The sequence below is a fragment of the Tauraco erythrolophus genome, chromosome 21 (genome assembly GCF_009769465.1).
Source record: "Tauraco erythrolophus isolate bTauEry1 chromosome 21, bTauEry1.pri, whole genome shotgun sequence".
Taxonomy (NCBI): Eukaryota; Metazoa; Chordata; class Aves; order Musophagiformes; family Musophagidae; genus Tauraco; species Tauraco erythrolophus.
This window is the reverse complement of record NC_141485.1, coordinates 6254800-6278091: the sequence shown is the minus strand read 5'-3', so window position 1 is coordinate 6278091 and position 23292 is coordinate 6254800. Positions and strand designations below refer to the sequence as shown.

The 23292-nt window shown below is 41.4% G+C and overlaps 1 protein-coding gene across 2 annotated transcripts; it reads left to right on the top strand.

Annotated features, from left to right (window-relative positions):
• The first annotated feature begins 4044 nt into the window (after positions 1-4044).
• On the top strand, positions 4045-21649 carry CRK (CRK proto-oncogene, adaptor protein). Of its 2 annotated transcripts, none has more exons than XM_086624365.1 (3): positions 4045-4288; positions 11972-12507; positions 18288-21649. In XM_086624365.1, exons 1-3 carry the CDS (start codon positions 4045-4047, stop codon positions 18423-18425), a joined length of 918 nt encoding a protein of 305 aa, XP_086480491.1. In that variant the 3' UTR covers positions 18426-21649. The 2 variants fall into 2 exon arrangements, with proteins under 2 accessions (XP_086480491.1, XP_086480493.1); XM_086624367.1 differs by lacking the exon at positions 18288-21649 and adding an exon at positions 15406-15443.
• Positions 21650-23292: the final 1643 nt, after the last annotated feature.

Here is a 23292-nt window from a genome sequence, read left to right as displayed (position 1 = left end):
GCCCGCCTAGCGAGACGGCACCGCCGCGGCCCAGAGCGCCGCCCCCCAGGACCACCACTGAGGCGGCAGGGCGGACAGAGCGCCGCCCGAAGGGATCGCCGGTCAGGGGCCAGCGCGTTCAGGCGCGCGCGGCGGCCATAGAGACACGGCGAGAGCGCGGCGCCGCCGGTCCTCCAGCGCTACGGCGAGTGGGAAGACGGCGCCGCCATTTTCCCCAGGCGCCCCGGCGGCGGCGGGGAGCCATACGCGTGGGAACACGGAACTAGATGGCGGCGGGGGGCTGCGAGGTCCGAGCCGTGTTGCGGCAGGCCCTGCTTCCTACAGCGATTCCTATAAAAGTGATCCGAATGCGTAAAACGCTCTTTTTCTTCCCCCTCCCTTCCATACTATAGGAAGTTCCCTCTGGAATTTCGTATCTCTGATAAATAAAGGTAATTTTGAGCTCAGAGTTCTCTGCAGTGAGCCTGTATCCTATTGTTCTGGGGCTCCGTTATTCCCTTTGTCGAGTACCGTTTTCCCAGCCGAGATGTTGAGGCTGTTGGGAGAGAGAAGCCCGGTCTCCTCTTGGCTGGAATAAACTGTACTGGTGCCCATGGAATAAGTTCTTCATTCCCTTAATTACGCTCATCAGCTCTATCCCCCTCACCCAAAACGGACATCGCAGCTGATGGGCTCCGCAGCCGCATCTCATTGTCACCGTGAATCGTCACCCCCCTTTCTATCACACCCAGCCGATTTAATTAAGAATTCCCAACATTTCTCCGGCTGCAGGACCCTTCTATCCTGCTCAGTTTCAGGCTGCTCCATTCCTCAGTTCTGCTTATTTTTCAGACCAAAATCCTCTGGTACGTCACTTTCCCTCCAAATTGGTGGTACTTCCCATCAAATTTCCACTTGATCATGAAGAAATTTTGCAGCTGGCGACATTACAGTGGCTCCTCCGACACGTAATCCAGCAGGACTGAGACACCTTCTGCCACTCCTCACACTCCAAGGTTGTTTATTCTGAACTGTCCTTGTGCAGAGCTCTGTGCACAATAGCTGATGTCACCTGCATCCACCAAGTGCTGTGTTTGGAGGTGACATCACACAACCAGCACCTGGCAGGAACCGGGCACAGGTGGTACTTCCAAGCCAGGTGGGAATGGTTACAGCAGAGGCCACCCACACATAACATGAACAACAGTAGCAAACAGGACACAGAGACCTCCTGCGAGGTGCAGATTCCGAAATAATTGCAAGAAGAAACACGTTTCTGTGGCAGAAACACTATTCTCTTCAGGTCACAGGGAAAAGAAACCAAAAGATGCAGCTTTTCCTCCTTTAGTTTTAATTTTATAAGTAGGACACGGTACTGACGTACGCGATCCAGGCCAGATGTACACAGCCCAACCCTCCCAAGTAACGGTTAGGGCAGTACTGTGGGACACCAGGTTATCTTGCAGTGCCGTCACTCGCAGACGAAGCCTTTGCTTAACCCACATGTTTCCTTATTTTGTTTGAACATCCTTGAATGTCACCTAGAACATCACTGTGCTACACCGCTCTCCGCTTGGCACAATTTCAGGACTCACTCATTGAACTCAGCAACAATCTTTCTACCTGTTAACTGCAGCTTTAGATCAGCTGCCAAAGTTTTAGAGTTCCTTAGGAAAAAAATCATCCCTAGGCTGACTGGTAGGGACAACAAAGTCAGGAGAGGAAAACTCAGCCTGGGTGCCAGGGGGGCTTTTACTGCCAGGTAGAAGAATGAAATATTCTCTCAGTATTTTACAGCTTCTTTCAGAATCTTGCTATTAACAGTGAATTCTTCAGAATTGAGTTTTATTCTTCTGAGACTGTGGCCAAGAAATTTGTTTTTCTTTCACGTTCACCTGAGACTGCAATCCCTCTGACTGTGAAAGACCAGTGTAGGAAGCAGGTTTGGGCAGAAGGGCTCCACCTTTATTGTAGCCTTTGTGCAGAAAGGATGGTCGGGGGTAGTAAACTACTGAGGAGTGCAGGGGTTAAATATGGGAGGAAAAATGAATTTGGAAAAGGTTACCAGTCATTATCTGGAGAAGCCCTAAGTAAGAAAGGGCTGTTACAAATAATGAACGTCAGAGAGTGACTGAATAAGAAATCAAAGTAGGAAAAGGAGCGTCTTACGATAGGGAGGTGTTACTCATTTCCCCGTCACTGACCACCAGAGGGAACTCTTGGAACAAAATTCCCAACTGCTTGTAGCAGCGAAAACCAAACATGATTAAAACCTCCACCACCACAAAACTCCTGTGGTGTTGTGGTTCAGCTGAAAACAGGGGGAGATGGGGTACAAGGATGGGGACTGGGAAGGGAGAGGAAAAAAAGCAGTCTGTGGGCCCGCAGTCAAAAGGAAACCATTTTACAGTGGTCTGGCAAGAGTCAGAAAAATGATGAGTTTTGCCATTGTAAGAAAATCCTGGTTTGTTTGAAGCCTGTGAACAACTCAACGGAATGGATGTCTTTTCTTGCTGCTTTAACTCTCCTAGTGTCCTGGGCTCTCAACAAGGACCTGCAGCTTTTCAAATTTCTGAAAAACCTGAGCATGGAAGTGTGTTATTTCTGGAACTGGCTGGCTAGCGAATGCCACACGTCACCAGGGGAACTGGGACTCTAGCTTCCAATCAGATTACAACTGGCTCCTACCTACAGTCCATCTGGAGAGAGAATAGGATCAGCAGAGGAAGGATGTTCACTTGTTAAACCAGATAAGCTGAAATCAAGCACTTCGTGTTTTCTTATATTTTTGATGAAATACAGGCTCATGTAAAACAATATTTTCTCACTGGGATATTGTGAAGGTTAATACAACCCTGGTTACCTGAACCAAAGCCAAAGTCCCATCCACGAGGCAGTTACAGGGCTCCAAAGTGCCCTACACAAAAACAGAGATGCAGACAGGCACACAGCACCCTCACAGTTAAGGACAGCTGTGCTCCACCAGTATGTTTATGGAAGTGCTGCCACATGAAGATCACACGGTTTAAAAAACCACATTCCTTTCTGCAAAAAGCTCACAGCATTGAGCGGAGCTGGAAGAGAATTCAATCCACGTTTGTAGATGTTACTGTGGCACTTAACAGATCTTGGAGAACAATCTAAGAGCAGTAAACATTGCTCCGCTCTTACAGACATCATTCTCAATTTGTGCCTGTGCACACACACGCTTTCCTGTGTAGCACCAGTGGAAATTCAGCTCTTCCCTGTTCACGGGCCCCTGCGGTAACAGAGTCAGTGGACTGCCCTGCGTAAAAATAACCTTTTTCTTTTGCAGGGCTATTTTTAACCTCGAACAGCTCGTCGGCCCAACCCAGCATGCAGTCCCAGGAAAACAGCTGTGCTGGCACAGCCGCGGGGTGGCAGGGAAGGCGAGGGCAGGAACCGCTGGGACAGCTCTGGAGGACAAACCTGGCTCCGCACAAGCTGCCGCGGCCAGCTGCAGAAGCCGGGAAGCCATCGGGGAACTGGGACGCTCAGAGGGACACCCTGCAGCCCTAACGGAACGTACCAACCGCAGAGCCGCCCTCCTGAGGCGAGGGCCAGGCTACACCGGCGCCCCCGGCCCCCCGCCTCCTGCCGGCCCGTGACAGAGAGGCCGCCATGAAAGCGCTGACAAGGCGTGAGGAGAGGCCGCCCCTAGAGACGGTCGCTGCTGCTCTGGGGTACCCAGCGCGGGCCATCCCGGCCACAGGCAACCCTCGCCGGTACCTCCTCAGCGAACGAGGACACCCCGCAGCGCCGCCGCTCCTCTCGCACCGCGTTCCCGCCTTCCCCCTCCGCCCGCTCTCAGCGGGCTCTCACAGCGCATGCGCAGCGCGCCAAGCCGGCTTCCCCCCCCCTTCCCTTCCCGTCTCTGCGCGCGGAGATGACGCCACGCGTTCCGCGCGTCTCCCGCGTGCGCTCACATCCGGTAGGTGAGGTCAGGGCAGGGGCCGCCATTTTGGGTGGCAGGGCTGGGCGCGGAGCGGAGCGGGGTACCGCGGCGGGGGGGGAGCGAGCGCGGCCTGCGGGCGGGCGGCCCCCATGGCCGGGCAGTTCGACTCCGAGGACCGGGCGAGCTGGTACTGGGGGCGGCTGAGCCGGGCCGAGGCGGTGTCGATGCTGCAGGGGCAGCGCCACGGGACCTTCCTGGTGCGCGACTCGGGCACCATCCCCGGCGACTTCGTGCTCTCGGTGTCCGAGAGCTCCCGCGTCTCGCACTACATCGTCAACAGCCTGGGGCCGGCGGGAGGCCGGCGGGCCGGCGGCGAGGGCCCCGGGGCCCCGGGTGAGTGACCCCGAAGGCTGGTGGCGGCCCCCCCCGTCCCCGCCGCCCCGGGAAGGGCGGCTGAGCCCCGGGCTGCGCCTCCCGGGTGGCTCCGCTCTCCTCCCGGGCGGCGTTCCGAGTCGTGAAGCTCTGTGTAGAGGAATTAAGTCGCGTTTTGCTGCTGGGGCTGCTCAGCCGTCCGTGCACCTGCCTTCCAACGACCTAATATCATAAAACATACACTAGGGTTGGGCGCTTACCGCAGCCCTCCTGAAAGATCCTGCAGCTGCAGCACTCGCACGGTCTTTTGTTTTCATAAACCAGTTAGCTGTAGTTAATAACTTTGTGTGACATCTCGCCTGGGGACGGTCCTGTGGAAGTGTCATCCAAAAGTCTGAATTCTGACAATATAATTTCGCGTTAGGAGGCGGACTGTGAGGCTGGATTTCAAGTCACAAGTCAAAGTAGTATGTGGGTAGTTTAAGTAGTGGGAACTCTTCAGGAATGTAAAAGCAATTGTTCCTTTAAATCAGATGTGAAGTTCAGGTTTTTTTTCCTCCTGTGTGTTGAAAGAGAAGGTTTGATATTCCTCAAAAATCTAACATCTGCTATGAAAACAGTGTGTTTAAACGTGACGTTTATAGAGCAGAAGATACTGATTGTGTCAGAGGGAAAACTGTACCATGACAAGCAGCATTTCTGCAAGTGTGACTAAATGCAATGCAGCATCCTTAGGTGTGTGAGAACATGTAGTACACGGCACCAGTATCCCTGCTGGGGTCGTTACTGAAATTGATAGCAGAACTACTGAAGTTTGGATATTAATGCGTGCAAGTTTATGTGGGCGTGTTGCTAGCATCCCAGAAAGAAACCACTACATAACTTTGAAGCACAGTAATTCTATGTAATAAGAGATTTGGTGAACTTATTTGGCAGAAAGTAAACAGTGTATGAATTGCTACAAGACAGTCCCTTTCTGATGTAGATCTATGGTTGGAATAAGAGACCTATATTGGGAAGATGCAACAATACTTGTTATGGGAAGGATTTTTCAGTCTCTGCACTGACTGTAGTTGACTAAGGAGGAGACAAAGTAAAACCAAAACTGTTGCCAGTAGGTTTTCACCGTTATACAGTAATTTCCCCTGTTCAGGGAAACATTTCAAATTGGCAAATTTGGGAAAGCCTGAAGTCATTGTGCTTATTCCAGGAGCCTGCTGCAGCTGCAGAGTGCACTCAAGTCACAAAAAGCTTGACAAAGTAGAGGTTAAAGGTGGCTGAATTCAGTTGGAAGTAAAGTGGAAGTCATTACTGCCATGGGTAGTAAAATGGTTTGCCCCAAGATGTGGTGGATTCCCAATTGTTTCGTATCTGTGAAGACAGGGGTTTATTGCCATAGGTTTGTGGAGGCTTGATGTGGGATTTCTTGAAATGCATGACTGGTGTCACATAGAGCAGAATAAGTTACCAGGATGGTTTGCTGTGGAATCCAGCCTAATAGGATTTTGAAGCCAGTAGTGATGAAGAATACTGGATTATGTGTGCCTGTCACTACTGGGTAGTGTTTTTTTCTGGAGAGCAACTTATCTCTGGAAAAACAGCAACTTATCTCTGGAAAACACTTTTAACAGTGTTGAAACTTTCTGGAGTTTTGGTGTTCTTTTTAAAAATCACTAAATGTCCCTTAGATGATCCTCTTCTGTTTTAAATGTTTATCTGTTTTAGAAGAGCAGCTGCTATTGTAGCTGTGTAGGTTGTTGGCACAGTAGGCTGAATATATGTTAAAAAATGTAATTATGTTTTGGTTGGTGTAGTCCCCTCCCCCAGATGTTATGAGAATAGATGATTCATCACTCCAGCACAGATAATTCTAAGCTGAGATTTTAGTAGTTGTAGGAAATCATACCTCATGCTGATCTTGCTCTCTTTTCACACTCAAACCAAAGAAGGTGCGGGGGGTGTGTATATTAAATTACACTCAAAGTGTAATTAAGTTTTTATTTCAGAGAAGAGTAAGTGGGGGGGATATTCTGCAATGGGAGGGAGATGGAAATGTTGGTAGAAGATTGAAGATGATTTGACGTTTGAATAGGGAAGCTAATGCGGTAAACTGAGGTAAATGTTTACAAATTGTCATTTGTTGTGGTCAAACTAAAACATGAGGAAGAACAACTATACTATGTTAATTGTATGTTACAGGGTTTTTTTAGCAATTGATTGGCAAATGCACGCTTCTTACTGGGAAATCTGTGTATGCCAGATCAGGTTCTTAGGTTGATTTTTGTTAGTCTCAGTGAGTGTGTGGTGCAGTTCATGACTGGTTTAACACTGCTGTGTGTGGATGATAGTAGGAACCCAAATTCAACAGAGAGTGAATGAGATGAGGAGCTTTGACTTCCCTGATATAAAAAGCCATAGTGTCACAAAACCATGATACTTCCACTTCTGAAGTATAAAGCTTGCTAACTTTTTGTTGCCTTCACCTTTTGCCTGATATGCTGCAGTTTCTAATTTCTTGCTGATGATTTTTCAGCATAAAGAAAAAAGAATTTAACGGAACTTCTCAAAATAGCTACATCTTCCTGAAATGTTTTAAGGCCATTAAAAGAGAATAGGATAAATCACTTAATTATGGGAAAAAAAACCATTGTGTTTCCAGTGGAGATGGCGATTAACAACTGAATTGGAATTAGGGTATCATTTGTGATCAAATATTACAGTCACAGGCTAAAGCAATCGCAAAAAAGACAAAGTACTCCATGCGGGGATTAGCATGATAATGGACAATAGAGGAAATATTTAAATACATCATATGTTTGCAATTTGACATATGAGTCCAGGGTAGAAATGTATGATGTACACTAAACGAAAATGCCTAAAATATCTAAAGAAAGATATGCTTTCTGTTGAAAGTGCCATGTAATAAAGGCAGAAACCTTAGAGTTGTAGAATTTGCCTCTCTGTTTTCCCTAATTACGCATTTTAAAAACATGCTGCTTAACTTACACTTCTAAATCACTTCCATTGTGATTTTAAAAAATTCAGACTGTACTTCCTGGAATCCTATAATCTTTACATAATGATATCCATACTTGGCTCTCTATGAAATGGCTTTAGGTATGTGTGAGCAGTATGATTTAACTCTGACACTTGGGTTTTTGTGTGTGTGTTTTGTGGTTTTTTTTGTTGTTGGTGGTGGTTTTTTTAATATTAAAGTCTTAAAATGCAAACTGTTGGAAGCTTGGAAAGTGTATGCGTTGGATATCTACTTTCCTCTTATCCTCTGGTTATCTGCAGGAATGCCAATATGTAACTTCTGTAAGAATACTCTCCTGGTTGCTTAGAGCTCTTCTCAGGAGCCAGTGAATGGGGTTTTACTGTTTCTATAGAGAGTATGCAGGGGTACGTACTTGTTTTGCTCAAGAATGAGTAGGGAGGTACTTAAGAATAAGGGAAGAAGGTGTCCTTGTGGGAGTGGGGGAAACACACCAGCTGGAATGTGGTGCTTTCGTAGCAGAGTTCCCATGTGCTTCAGGAGGAAACTGGCTTACACCACTGTGTCTGTCTTTGAAATGAGCACCTTGTGTCTCAGTACCGTGAATGATAAGAACAGCTTTTCTTGCCCAAAACATGCTTTGTAAGTTGGGAGGGAGGAGGGAGACACCCTCACAGGCTAGATCTAGAAATAAAAATGAAAACCTGTATTTCTGTCAAGTCTTCTGTGCCCTGAAAAGGAAAGCTTACCAATTCTTAGGATAAAAGGGAAAACTGCCTTGTGGCACTGACACAGTTGGAGTAAAGAGAGAAACATCAGCCCCTGAGACAGTGAGAGGTTGCTCTCTGGTTATGTCACCTGCCTGCACTCTCAAAAAGTAGAATATTACACGGTTTATACCTCTGCTTCCCCAGTATCCGTGCAATATTTAAAATATACATAAGCAATCTTTTCCAGACTGAAATGAAGCCAACACAGTATTGAAAGTGTTTTGTCAGGAGGGAATGTGTGTGATAAATGGAGAACTGACAGGGTCCAGATTTGAAATTTTTGTAAGTTCTGGGACACTTTGAATTTTAACTCTTTCCTCACCTTCCTGAGAGCAGAGCTTTCTGTAGCTGTTCTGTCATGCTGAAAAGGATGAAATCAAGTCCCAGCCCCATACATCCCAGCTAGGATGGAATAAATAAGCAAGATGATACTCAGCCCTTTGTGCTCCTCCTTCAAGGGAGTCGTCTTACAGAGCTAAGTAGTGCTGCTGGTAGAGGTGTGAGCTGAGCAGCTGTTCTTCCTTCGGCTGTGCAGACCTGGGGAGAAGGGAAGAGAACTTCTAGTACTCCGGTTGTCCAGCTTTAATAGGAAGTGACTAAAGTTCCTCCAGTAGCTAGACTTACCTTTACACGCCTTCTCCTCTTCCTGAGCGCCCTCAGAAGATGCGGAACATGTGCTGCTCAGACTTGTGCCTTCAAGAAAGCTGTTCCAGAATCACGACGGAAAACAGCTCTGCTCCAAAAAACACTCTTGCCTGTTGCTCTGACTTTTTCTTGTGGTAGGTCTTGCCTTAACGTTTCCATTGGCCTTACAGGTATGAGAAGTGTTGCAATTCAAACAAGAAGCTGAAGGATTCCTCTGAGCCCAAAATCTGTTAATCTTTGAATTTCATTATACCAGGGAATGACAAAACTTTGAAGCTCATAGTGAATACAGTTATTTCCCTACTATATGTGTGAGCATCATTCCGCTCATTACCCTGTAGCTGAACTAGAGTGTACACAAAAGACTTAAACTGATGGAGAGTTACCGCTTGCTTGGTAAGGTGTAGTTGTATTTTATTTCTGACCTGCAACCTTCAACTATTTTGTCCCTTCTGTGTTTATTTTAGCTAAATTTAGAAGTTTTCTGTGTAAATTCTCCAGACTGTGACCAGATTGCTGCCTTTATATTCTTTGGTAATTAATTTGGATTAATTTCTTGTAGATTTGATTCTACAATTTCTTGTAGATTTCTTGTTGCAAAGAGGTTTTCCAGGCCTTCTGTTTTTGAAGCTGCCTTCTGTTTTGTTTGTTGTTTTTTTTTAAACAAAAGCATCAGAGGTGCATGTGGTATTCTGGAAGTGTTCTCTTTGTGAAGATAATGTCTCTTCTTTCTGCTTCTTATCTGTTTATCCCTTTAAGGATTGCATTGATCTTTCTGATCCTAGAATGTTTGTAGAGGGTCTGTGTTCTCTCACTCTTCTTCAGTTGTGCAAAATGTCTTTTAGAATATGATTTTCTGGGATACAGTACACTGATTTCAGCCATTCCTTCTCCATGCCTAAGGTTCTAGTGGACTTTCCTCTTAGAGTCCAACTTCAGTTTTATTCAGGCAGCTGTTTCAGGCTGTTATGCATTAATTCAAGAGGCTGAACCTGTTGAAAAGGAAAAAAAAAAAAAGACACCCCAAAATACCTTGTTCATCCTAGTGAAGATTTTGATGCTGACAAGGCTAATGAATGCTACTGTTGAACTGCTCATTTCGTACGAGTTTCAGAATTTTCTGCATGCACTTACTTTGCTGGAGACAGAGGTCTCAGGCTTCTGACTGAGTTTGTGGCAGGTTTTGCAAAGGTAAATTAATGTTTCAGGCTCTATATTTGTGTCCTGTGAAATAAGTTCCATGTCAGTGAACTTACCTGAGACTCAGTCTTCCCTCTGTGACTTCAATGATCCTTGCTGTGCTGATAACTCTTAAAGTTTCTGTGACTTGTTCTTTTGACATAAGTGTCTACATAAGCCTTGGTCCTTAACAGTTCACATCTGAAATAGTAGCAGATACACATTTGTGTTTCTGTCACCAGATTTGTCTGAAACTTGCTGTCTGTACCACTTGTTACAAAGCATGGTTTCCCACTTCTAATGCTAGTGAAAGTGCAGCATTCCCTGATCATATTGTAGTAGTGAACTTAAGCTGTTTTGAAGCACTGTAGGGATGCTGCCTGTCTAGCCGGAAGTCATCTCCTGTGAGACCACAGAGCTAAGAACTGCCACTGAGATGAAATTACAGAGTTCTTACTAAGTCTAGAGCTGTAAGTTACATCTCATCAGCAAAAGTTGAGGGGGTTTTGCATCTTTTCAGCATTGTGCTTTGGGAGAATAAGGTGGAATCTTACTACTTTTTTCATGCTCGGTTTGTATTTCTTACTGATAGTTAAATTAGCTTCCTTATCTCTTGGTGATGCCAGTTTGGGTGTTTTTTGGTGGTGTTTTTTTTTTTTTAATTTCTTCAGGGTATTGCTTTTGGTTTTTTGGTCCATTGCATTTGTGCTGATTTCTTTTGAAAGTCTTTCAGGGCTGTTAATGTATGCAAATGTGCATTTTCCAATGACTTAGTTCTGCTTATTTGAATTTCCTGTAACCAGCTTCATTGATGTTTATGTTCCTTCAGGACACTTCAAGACTTATTTATCGGGTGTTTGTCTGCGTTGATCTTATTGAATCTGCCCTTTTCTCTTAGAGCCCCCTTTTGCTCTCTTGAAAGAACTTCTTGTAATGTTAGCTTTCCGTGCTGACAGTGCTACTTTGAAGGGGGTTTTGGATCAGTGACAGCTTGAATTCTGCTAGCTTTGTACTCGAGAGCTAAGTCTCGGAACTGTTAGATATTCCCTGCAGAGAAAGACTTGCAAAGTAAGCATCTCTTTCTTACTGAAAGAGTTACTCATTAAAGCATAAATCTTTTCCTCTCCACTACCCTCCCCCAGCCTTCCACAGTTCTTCCCATAACTGATTACACAGTGTATGGTGCCTGGTGGAAATAGAACATCAGGCGTATGTTTTTCCCCAGCTGACCCTGAAGAACATAAAACGGAAAAAAAGTGCAGCGCACAGATTGAAAACTGAAATGAATATCTGCACTTTGATACTTCTAACGACTTGAATATGAACATCGTCTGTGTTTTAATGTATTCGAGGTTCAGATTTTTATCTTAGGCTCCATCTGACAAAAATGGCAAAGAAACTACAAGACTTGACATTAAAAGACTGAATTATACCCATTACGAAAACATATGTTGTTGCTTTGCATTGCATAAAATATAGATAACTTTCTCTAATGGCACCTTTTATCAAAATGAATAATAACTTCATTTGCTCCTCATTCACATAAATTGTTTGCTGCTGTGTTGAGCAGTTTTCTGTAGTGTCCATGCCTTTAGCCTGAGGTACATTACAACAGGTAAATAACCATTATAACTGTGTTATACTTTTGAAATAACTTTGAACCACAAAAAAAGAGTTTTAAAAAAAATCACTTACTTGAAATTGTACCAAAATTTCGTTTGCTTTCTAGTTAGAGTATGGAACAGTCTGTTACTGAGTATTGTATAGGCTCCTGAGAAATTCAGATATACTGAATGTTTCTTATTTGTTGGGTGCACGTAACATTCAAGGAAACAAGTTATTTTTATCCTAATTCGGGAAGTTTGACAGTGCCAAAGAATTTCTTTTTTCCTTTTTGACAGAATCTTTAAAAATAAAACTCTGTCCTCAGGATCATGGTAGTGCTGTCTTTGATTAGAAATACACAGAAGAGTTGAATATGATGAATGTTAACCTAAAAATGACCAAATTCAATATCAAATGACTGATCTCTGAATATATTCCATCTTCCCAAATGTTTAGTCTGGAGTTTTAATTGTTGTGTACTCTCTTTGACGTATCGCATTCTCCTTTCAGGGTTGAATCCCACCAGATTTCGAATAGGTGACCAAGAGTTTGATTCTTTGCCATCTTTACTGGAATTCTACAAAATACACTATTTGGACACTACAACCTTGATAGAACCGGTTTCCCGATCCAGGCAGAATAGCGGCGTTATCCTCAGGCAGGAGGAAGCTGAGTATGTGCGAGCTCTCTTTGACTTTAATGGAAACGATGAAGAAGATCTTCCATTTAAGAAAGGAGACATACTGAGAATCCGGGATAAACCTGAAGAGCAATGGTGGAATGCAGAAGACATGGAAGGAAAGAGGGGAATGATACCTGTTCCTTACGTCGAGAAGTATAGACCTTCCTCTGCTTCAGTACCTACTCTGATTGGAGGTAACCAGGATAGTTCCCACCCACAACCACTGGGTGGGCCGGAGCCAGGGCCCTATGCCCAGCCCTGCATCAACACTCCGCTCCCTAACCTTCAGAATGGCCCTATTTATGCCCGGGTTATCCAGAAGCGAGTCCCTAATGCCTACGACAAGACAGCCTTGGCTTTGGAGGTACATAATGGGCAAAACTTAGAAAGAAGAGATCGGTTCAAGGGATTTCCCTTTCGATCATGTAATAGTTCTGTAGGAATGAGGAAGGGAAAAGCATTGTAATACTGGTTTTACATCATGATTAATAAGTTAGGGATAAAGGCTTTTATTTTTTAAGTGAATAAGTGACTAGAGTCGCTTGTAGACTAGAGTTTGATTATTACAGCGTGTTTAGGTTACTGAACCAATATCATGTCTTTTGTCAAACATCACTAATATAAGTGTTTCCCCCATCCATGTTTTCACTTCTGAAGTCTATATTTTAGGGGAGAGGGAGCAGTTCGTAACTTGTGTATCTGAACCTGTGTTCACTGTTGTTTGCCTCACCCCAATCTCTAAAAGGTGTGCTGGGTTGTTTGTGTGTTCTTTTTTTTTTTTGTTTATTTGTTTGGTGTTTTGTTGTTTGGGTTTTTTTAATCTGTCATCAGTTTAAAAGCAATCAGTGGAAACTTTAAATTTACAGAGTCTGAGATGATGATGATGATCACACATAGGGTTTTATTGTAATATCTTCACCTCTAGCAGATTACTTTGGTTTTTAGTTTGTGAAGCAGGAACATACATTCCAATTCATTAGGGAGGTCTCCTGTAAAGAAATGATTGATGGCCTATGATTTGTAATAAAGCAGTGAGTTTCTCTAACTTTGATTCACTTCCTGATATGATCAAGTACTTGTACATGCCCTTCTTAATTTATTTTTTCCCCTCTTCTTAAGGAGAATAGAGTGCTCTATCTCTACACATCAGATACATGTGAGGAAATTGAGAGTAAGATATTCTCAGTGGTAGACCTTTGCCTTAGGATGATATGTAAATTGTATCCTTTAATCTAGGCTTTCTTTGAGCTAAAGGCTCTGGAATTTCCTGATACCTAATTGACTTCCTGTTTATATAACATTTTAAGTACTTGGGAAAAAACAGTTTCTGTGCTGAGTCAGAGCATCTCCTCTTCACTCTCAAATACTTCGTTTAATTGTGCGTAGCACGAAAGGCACTACAGTACTTAGTGATGTGGCAACTGTAGGGATGTGTTTTAGTACAGAGCTGGCAAATACAACATGTTCTACAGATCTGACCATTGAGGTACAACCTGGGACATGTGAGTTTTTTCCCCATTGTAGTAAAAATTTGTCTGGGAAAGCAATGTAAATATACGTTCTGTTATATTTCTGAATCAAAAGAAAGCCACGATACAGAACGTAAATTTTTGCGTTGAGAAGCATGTATAGAAATTTATGCTAACTTACCAGATTTTTGGGAAACGTGAAGATTTTAACCTTCAGACTTTCATACAGCCTAAAACGCTGTCTCTTTCCCTCTTTTTCTTACTCTCTCCACACAACCACCTCTTGGAGCTTGGAAATGTTCCTGAATATCATTGTGGACTGTTGCAATTACCAGATGTTAGATTTCCTTTGAGCCACCAGATATTATATTGTAGTGTATTTATCAAAACCTTTTGGTTTTCCTTCTGGATTTGTTTTTTAAGCTTTTATTTATTAGTGTGCTACTAGTGTTCTCTTAAGCTTAACTTAATTAACTTAATTTTATTTCACTTAAAGCAGAACCCTACAAACTGCTCAACTCAACAGTTCAGTAGCGCGGAGTGAAATAGTGAGGAAATACTGATAATCTAGACTGTCATAAGCGACTTTGAGTGAAAGCAAAATCCTTTATATGCTAAAGAACAGCTTGTGAATGCCACGGCTGATCTGCTGGTTCAGTCCTCCTCGCTAAAACTCACATGATCTGGCAAGCATGCAGTGCTTTAGCAAGTGTGGTTTGGTGGAGAACATCTCCCTGTTCTGAGCTAACTTGTGCTACTAGTGTCTCTCAGGAACTCATCAGAATGGGCTCAATAGCTGAAGAGTTTGGGAGGGGGGAAGTGAGAAGCGTGTAGGCTCTGCCCATCTGTGTAAGACACATGTAAGACTTAGCATCTTTCTACCTTTATATTGGAACAGTGGCCCTTGTAGGCCTTGTAAATGTGTTTAAATACTTAGTAGTTGATGTACTGAACTTCTTGGTTAGGATGATGTATTCTGTTTCGCTACAGCGCTACATTTAAGAAATGCAAGTGGTGGTTCTTTATTCTGTATATCATATTGGGAAATCTTAGTTTTAAAATTTAAGCCATTTATCACTGCTTCTAGCAGGCCTTCCTAGCTTCTTTGCAGCTTTTCTAACTTCAAATCACAATGTTACTGAGTTGCTTTCAATGTCTGTGCAGGAAAAAAAAAAAAAGCAATATGCACATCACTTTCTCCAAGTTTTTCTTCATCCTGTCTCTCAAAGCACTGTTTCTTGTTGTCTCCTTTTTTCACATTCCCTTTCACTCTATGGTATTCCTTTTCTGTTTCTTTAGAGATCTCTTTCTTAGATCACTTAGTAGAAAGCATTATGTAAATCTTATCAGTCCATTTTTGCCCAGACCTCTCAATAACTATAAATACAGAAAGTGAGTTTTTCTTCAAATGAAAACTCTTATCCTTAAATCTGGCAGTATTCATGGATGGAGGTGGATCCTACTATGTCTCTTAGGAGAACAGATTCTCTAGCATCAAATATTTTCAGCCCAAACTGTGAACAGAATATCCATACTGTTGTATTATTTTAAAATGGATGTGGTTTTGAAGAGCTCAAGGAAGGAGGATCAGAGTAAACGATGTTCTGAAAAAGGCTGTGCTGTATTACAGAAAAAAGTTTCAGCAGGAGGAGATAACTTATTTTGCTTGTAACTGGACCTATTCAAGGAGTTGTCAGTCTATATTAATTAAGAGAAAAGAGAGGAGGAAAAGGGAGGATCTATGTGGTGAATGACTCTGAGATCGATCAATTTTTTTTTTTTCTTTATAACAGTAACAGAACTCTGCCATTTTGACCTTATCAAAGAGGAGTACTTGGAATAAAACCACAGCATACAGAAGTCTTCACATGAACCTTCAGTTTTGCTTTGAAGCATATGGAATATATTTAGTTTTAAAATTTCTGATGAAAACTGAGACAAATCTGGCTTTTTAGCAGAGTACACTGTTGCTCTTAAGGTGCTGTGCTTGGTGGAATGGTGCACGCTAAGATTAATGATACCATAAGTCAACATCAAGAGTGAGAAGAATTCAGAGTACACTTCTAGTCTAAATGTTTTTAAATTCCAGCACTTGTAATAATGAGTAGTTTTTTTTAAACGTTCTCTGTATGGCCTTCAGGAGATTATTTGAACCATAGATTAATATGCAGTGTTTCAAAGCAGATCTAGAAAAATCTATAAGTTGTTAAAGAACTAATGGAACCATTTTATTAAGCCAGCGTTTGTGAAATGATCCATGCTTGCTTAAAGTCAGTCCTGCATTGATGGATTTAAAGATATATATAAATGAATGAAAGATTGTATCAGAAAGAGAGAATGAAATTACAGTAATGGTAAAAAAAGAAGTATTTAAGCTCAGAGATCTTTTCCCTTCTAAAAGTTATTGAAATGCAAATTTTGGATATAGCCTCTTATAGTAAGGAGAATTTATAAATGGGTATCTCTTTGCTGCAATGACCCTGAAACACCTCTGAAAACCAAACAAACAGCTACAGGATGCTTCTGGGAGCAAGGGAGTGTCACAAGCATCCCATATTGTAACTCACTATCATTTCCCTGTTGAACTTACCTTTTGCAGGTGAGTTCATCATAAAGTATCCAAGATAACTCTGTATGAACGTAAGTAGTGTGTGATATTCATTGAGAGCACAGAGAGGAGCAGTCTGAGAAAACTATATTCTAGATAACAAGCTAAGTGCAGCTTAAGTCTGAAGCAATTTAAAGTTACGTAGGATAGAGTTCTTGTAACAGTTGTGATTAGGAAATAAGATTTTCTCCTTCTAGTATTGTCACATTTAATCTTACCCTTGTTAAATTATGCCTGATGTATTGTTTTGGTCAACAGAGTATTTTTATTGCTACAACCCCCCAGTGATTAGTAGCAGCAAAATTATACATACTGCATGATTATAGTTCCTGAAGAGCTGAAACTAGCATTCAGTAGTCGAGGAAGTTTTCCTTTTTGCCTGTAGCAAATATGTAAGAGGATTTTCTTCAAAATACGATTAATTAAAATGTCCATACTAATGACTACAAAAGGAAAAAATAAAGCTACAGCAAGAGTCCCAAGAGTGCCTCTCATTAGCAGATAAGTAATCATCAGAGGTATGGGAAGCTTAATTGAATGTCCATGTAGTTGTTTGAATTTATAAACTGTTAAAAGCTGTTCTGGCAAAAGATTGCAAGGGCTTAAAACTTGTAAAGTTAATGGAGATTGGTAACATCTTAAATTGTTTTCCTTGTTCTTCATTCACTGCCTGGAAAGTGAGAATAATGAGATTCTGTTTTGGATGAATTTGGAACACCGTGATGAGCATCTGTGTAAACTAGTAACTGAATATTCAGTGGATTTCTGCATTAAATGCAGTAAGGCTTGTGGCCGTGCCTTGGGAGTTTATTTACAGTATTAGTGAAAGAAAATAGAGCGTATCTGTCCCAAAGGCATTCTCTGTCTGTGACCCAGGAAGAATCCTGGAAACTGTTGTCTGTTACCTCCAAATAAGATTATCAATGAAATTCTACAGAGGGGTAGCTTTTCAACGGTGCATTTATTAACTCTCCAGTGACTGTCTTTACAATGTAAGTTGTGCTTTCTTAGGTTGTATAACTGCTGCTTAATAAAAGTACCCTTCTAGATACAACAGAGTTGGAGACTGATTAGACCTAGACTTGTGGTCCCAACTTGAGCTACACAACTGCACAGCCTTGGGAAGGTGCCTGCTGTACAGTTTTCCACCTTTGCTAAAGGGAGACAACAGCTTTGGAATTGGTCATGTGAATATTAGGTTGGAGATTAGAATATGAGATATACTACTGTGCTTTTATTTAGTGTAATACATTCAAACTGGATACTTTCAAAATAGAGCATATTGTTTCATCAGTCCGTAGTAACTATTCTTTTATTTTTCTAGCCAAACAATTTGTGTATCAGAGGGAGAGGGCATCAATTTTCTGTGGAATTTCCATGGAATTTATTGGTGTGAGAAGTCCATGGTGGGCAAGACTGAAATGTCATCTGGCCTTGCCTCTGATAAGTGGCTTGTTGTGGGTGCTCAGAGTAAGAACAGAGCAGCCTTATGGCACTGCTTCTTATTCCCCTGCATGTTCTCCCAGTGTTTTACAAACTGTGGCACTATATATATATATATATTTATTTTTATATATGTGTGCCCCACTTATCCAGAATTTTTTCAGTACTGCCTGAAGAGCACTTACTGGAATTTCAAAATTAAGGGGCTGTTTAGCTCGCAGATGAGTCTTTGCTTGGTACACCTGCAAGGCTTCCCTCCCGTAATGAGGTTGTTAATGAAGTACAAGCCGAGCGCAGACCTCTGTCAGTTCAGAGATGTGTTTATTGTGGTAGCAGCTGATGTCAAGTCCCAAGAGTGCTCTGAAAGATCAGTGTTGGACTGCAGGCTCTTCAGTTTAAGTAGTTCTCACCTAATCTAGGTACATTTCTTTCCCTCTCTGCCTTCTTCAGGAGTGAATAACATTGGGTGGTAGGCTGGTGTGTCAAAAATGGTTCAAGACTAAAACTACTTGTTGTAGAAGTGTATTTGGTACACTTGGGTGATACAACACCAAAGGGGAGGGGTAGCTGCTCATCCTACGTGTTTTTATGAATCGTAACGCTTCCTTATTTCTTACGCTGCAGGTCGGTGAGCTGGTAAAGGTCACAAAGATTAACATGAGTGGTCAGTGGGAAGGAGAATGTAATGGCAAACGTGGTCACTTTCCATTCACACATGTCCGACTGCTGGATCAACAGAATCCTGATGAGGACTTCAGCTGAGTGTGGCTCAACAGTTGCGCTTACAGATGGGAACAATCTCAACTTGTTTTAATTGCAGATGCCATCAAGACTATGTTCCGACAGATGTTGAAAGCGGTATCGCTTGTCTAAGCATTCTGATAACCTGCAAACCCCTGGGACTGAACACCACCATTCCTTAATCAAGGGTCATGTAATTCAGGGTACGACAGTAGATAACTTGTGTGTCAAGTGGCAGAACTAGTACATGATTATAGGCTGTAATGCCTGCTTATGTCCATGTGCACGGCAGACTGGACCTTGCCAGCAGCAGCAGTTGGAGAAAGCAGGAGTGTAGATGTTAACGGTAACATTTATGGCTCTCTCCGGTCCTATTGCTTATGTTGCTTCTTCCTCAGGCAATGAACATCAACCTTTGACAATTCAATATAGAGATAGAAATGTCACAAATTTATCCTGGAGCTGTCTCCCCCCCTTTTTTTTTTCATCCTGAATTCTCTGTCCAAGAAAGGCTATATAGTACTTTGCATGGTCAGTTAACTATGCACAGTGCAGATTTATGTAGAGCCTGTTGGGGACAGCCTTGTGATTTACAGAGCTTACCATTTTAATGGTAAATGACAGATCAAATCAACCTCGGAATTCTAGAATTTTGTGGACACTAGATTGATTTCTTCAGTACTGTTGATGCTTCAAACATAGCAGCTGATTTAAAATTAAAATTTCTATTAACACGCCAATATCTCTTTTTATCCACAAATCTAAGGCTTATGGAAGCGTAAACATCCATATCAGTGCTGAAAAAATGTGCGTGGCACTTTAATGCATAGCTTTAAAGCAGTGTTTGATTCACTAAATATACTAAAATATTGACACTGCTTTTCAATAAAATTAAATTATATAGGGACAGTTTAATTTTTCTAGAATTCTTCAATACTCCTATTGTACAATACTCTTACAGTACAAATCAGTGTCAAACATGGTGAACTGACAAACCAAATATTACTTTTATTTTAAAGTTACTCTGGGGACTCTTCTGGTTTAATTCCCATCTGTAAAATACTTGATAGTGAATTCATGAGGATTTTATTTTTAATAAACTAATGGAAAATACTCGTGTGCTTCTGGATTGTTCTCAAAAGGCATAATAGAGTAAATATGGCTTCATAGCTCATAATGAAAATCAGTGCATTGAATAGGTGATATTATGCACTGCTTGATTTTCTTTTTTTTTTTTAGTTTGTTCTTCTAATGATCTGGTTTTCTCTAACATAAATCAGAATGGATTCAGTAAGTTTTGTAAACTGAAATTAAACACTGAAATAACTATCCCTTGCCTGTACCCTGGATTGTTTTCCAAACACAGCACTCTAGTGATCAAACCAAAAGCAAACAAATTTTGTAACTTTGACTACAGCGTCATCTATATGGAACAGTTTTTCTGAATAGTATCAAACTGAAAATGTTGTTTTGGTTGATACAAACCATGTGACTCTAATGGTTCATCGGTTGTACATGTTGTGAGGGCGAGTTCCCACTGCAAAGGCTGTTGCTGCAAGGCACCGACCCATACAACAGAATACTGGTAACACTTTACCTCAGAACTGTGTAACATGCTGGAAACTCTGATATTTCTGTTATATTTAAGTACTAGTTGTTTTACTTCAAAACTAATCCATCAGCAAGTCTGACTAATTTTCAGGTAATGGGCACTCGTTAATTGTGTAGACTAACGTCAGCGTACATTAATCTTACTTTTCCATCACCAATCTCCTAAGCGCTACGGAAGATTACTAGAAAACTGACAGTTGTGACAGTGGTGTAAGAAGAATGGTAACAAAGGAATTGCAGTACTCTTCCTGCTTGGATTGCTCTTCTGGTTAGGGTGATATGCCAGTGATTGTGGGATCTCTTCTAGCTTAGTACAAAATCTACTTCGAGGGAAAAAATTGAGAAACTAACTCTAGGTTCTGTAACACATTGGTTTCTTTAAGGGTAATTTGTATTTTTCCTCCGACCTTGATATTTACTATGATTTTTTTTTTTTCAATAGCTACACTCTAAATAACAATTTAGACTTAATCCTGAGTTTATCAGTTGCCCATATATGCTTATATTTTTCTTCAGGTATTGCAGAAGAAACATAATGAACTGTGTGTTCTTAGACTAACACAGTTTGTTCTGAAGTATTTTTTCCAATTGCAGTTAAGGAAAGCCCATATGTTTGTACCTTTCCAACAGCAATTATTTTAAGATACCGAAAGAACTTCTTGTCTGAAAGGAATTTTATTCTGCAAATCTTGCCTTTTTAATATGAGAGACATAAATTGAATTAACTAGCAAATACCCTGCAAACTTTGTAGATGTGTTTTTGTTAAGACTGTGTAAATTGCAAGTATTTGTACACTTTGAAAGGGCAAAAAAAAAAAAACTAGAGGAGTCTTAATAGCTGCTGTTGCACTAGAATCTAAGTTTTCATGAAGCAGTTTTTCTTAGTCAACTGATACGTTAATGCAACTGTTTTCCACTATTCAGTTCTAAGCCAAAATGTGATTTCGTTTCATAGGTGATAGAAATGAGTACGTTTGCATTTGGAAGAAATAGACATTTCAACTTACCAAGCTCTTAAAGGAACATAGGTAGAACATATGTTCATGAACACGTAGATTAAATCCTTTTGTGGCCTTTGTTTATCCTCTTCTATTTGTTCCCTTCCTTCTCCCCAGTGCGTGCAAAAAAAATCATCGCTAAGAATGTTGGTCACAATCTTTGTGTGTTTTTGGTCTCTTGTGCATAGGCAGGTGTTAGAACTAGAATAATCATTTCTAGAAATACACCGTGAAAGCAGAATGCTCAATTACACTGTGTTCTTCTGGTGCATTTACACATTATATCACACTAAAAAGTACAACTGGCTGCTATGTTTTTTTAATATATATTTCATTTTGGTAAACCCCAGCCTTTTTACTAATATTTGACCTGGTTAAATCTTGTTAATCTGTTTGAATTGTATTTGTTAATAATGCAAATATTTCTAATCATCTTAAGAGTAAAACACTTCATTTTTGTTAATGGTTTTGGGGAAGGATTCTAACCAAACCAGTTTGAAGAAAAATATGAACATGTGCCATTGTATTATAACACTATCCACTTTCTTGACAGTTAAAGTCTTTTTTTATTTTTTTGTAGCATGTAATGTATATGTTCATAGTACGTGAAGTAAATAAAAGTATAGCCAAAATTTTGATTTGGTGTCATTATCAATCAGCTGTCATTGGAGTACTTGCATTTAATAATGTAAAAATAGAACTGTGGGTATGGCCATTTTTAATTGGCCATACTTGCATGAAAACAATTAAACGTAACACCTGCAGAAGTAAGACAAACCAAGGCAACTAAAATAACTTGCCAACGAGTAAAATATTACGGCCTTTTTGAAGCAAGGTGACTTTCTGTAATCAAATGAGTTCCTTGAGTCAAGGAGGTGGGGGGGAAGTATATTCTCACTGCAGAAGAGGACTCTTATGAGGAATGTTAAGATGAGACTTCATAGCTGTTAGTCTCACTTTTACCTATGCAGGTGTATCAGGGAATAGTTTGGGGATTCTTCGAATGATGTATGTCTTTGGAAAGATAAAAAGCTGTTTATTCATTCATAGAATTGTCAGTAAAAATATACATTAAGTATACAAATTAATAACCAGCATGAGTCTCGTACAAGAGTCTACTCATGGTTCAGGAGGACTTCTTTTTATAAGTGTGGTGTTGGGAGAGCACTGTTTCAATGAAAGCCTGGAGATGTGCAGTGTACTGTTGAGGGATGAAGCACGGAAAATGAGGAATAAAATGCCTGTTTCCCATGTGGGAGATCTGTTACGTGAATTTGCATTAGACCTACTTTTGCCATTGTAATCCTTAAAAGCTGCAAGGGCAAGTGGCCCCTAGGTCCCGAAGGATAAAAATCGATGGCAATACTATATATAAAGCCAGGCAGTTTAATTCGGGATGTACTCTAAAGAACAGTTCTGGCTCCACACCACGGGGTTCCTTAACTCAGCGTGGTGTGCCATAGTTAATCATGGACCAAAACCTTGAGGCATTCCAAATCCCTCAAAGCATTTGGCCTTCTGGAGGCGCACCCTAGTTCCACAGGCTGTTGTTGCATGGAAAAGGCCATGTCGTATGTTCCCAATTAAAACACTACTTACTTCACTATCTTGTTTCTAACAGCATACAATACAGCGTTACGTTAGTACTGCCATGCTCATCTTCCTTGCTGGTAAGAGCACGGACAGCATTTGTTTTCTAAGTTAACTACACCACAGTGATGGTTCATATTTTCGTTGATTCCTGCTCTTCTACTACAGCCAGCTTCTTTAGTTGATACTGTTTTGTGGAGTCTTCAAGTAGGAGATGACTTGCTAAATAAGTGACTTTGCATTTAAGTATACCAAGATGCCAGCCAAGTTTTCCTGTCACGTCTCCACTCAATAAAGGCTATTCTATCAGCTTCATATGGAAGAAATTAAATTTTTATAGGTAAAAGTACTGCCCCCACCTTTGCTCCAGTGTTTGTACACCTTGGCTGCAGCAGAGCTGCAATCCAAGAGTGCCTTTTAATGAGGTTACCTGAGATAATTTAAGAGGTATTTGCAGAACGTCTCTGTGAGCTGATGTAACACAGATCATGCAGAAAAACTATTGCCCCTGTTTTTCTTTCACCCTCCTTTCAACAATGTTTTTTGGCTGCAGTTGTGGTTGAATCGACTCATGATAAGTTGAGGGTGCAAGGGACAAGCAAGGATTGCATCAGCAGATTATGCTTTGAGCCTTTCCTTATGTTAGACTGTTTACTCCTCATGCTTCTCAAATCCCCGACCAATTTCCA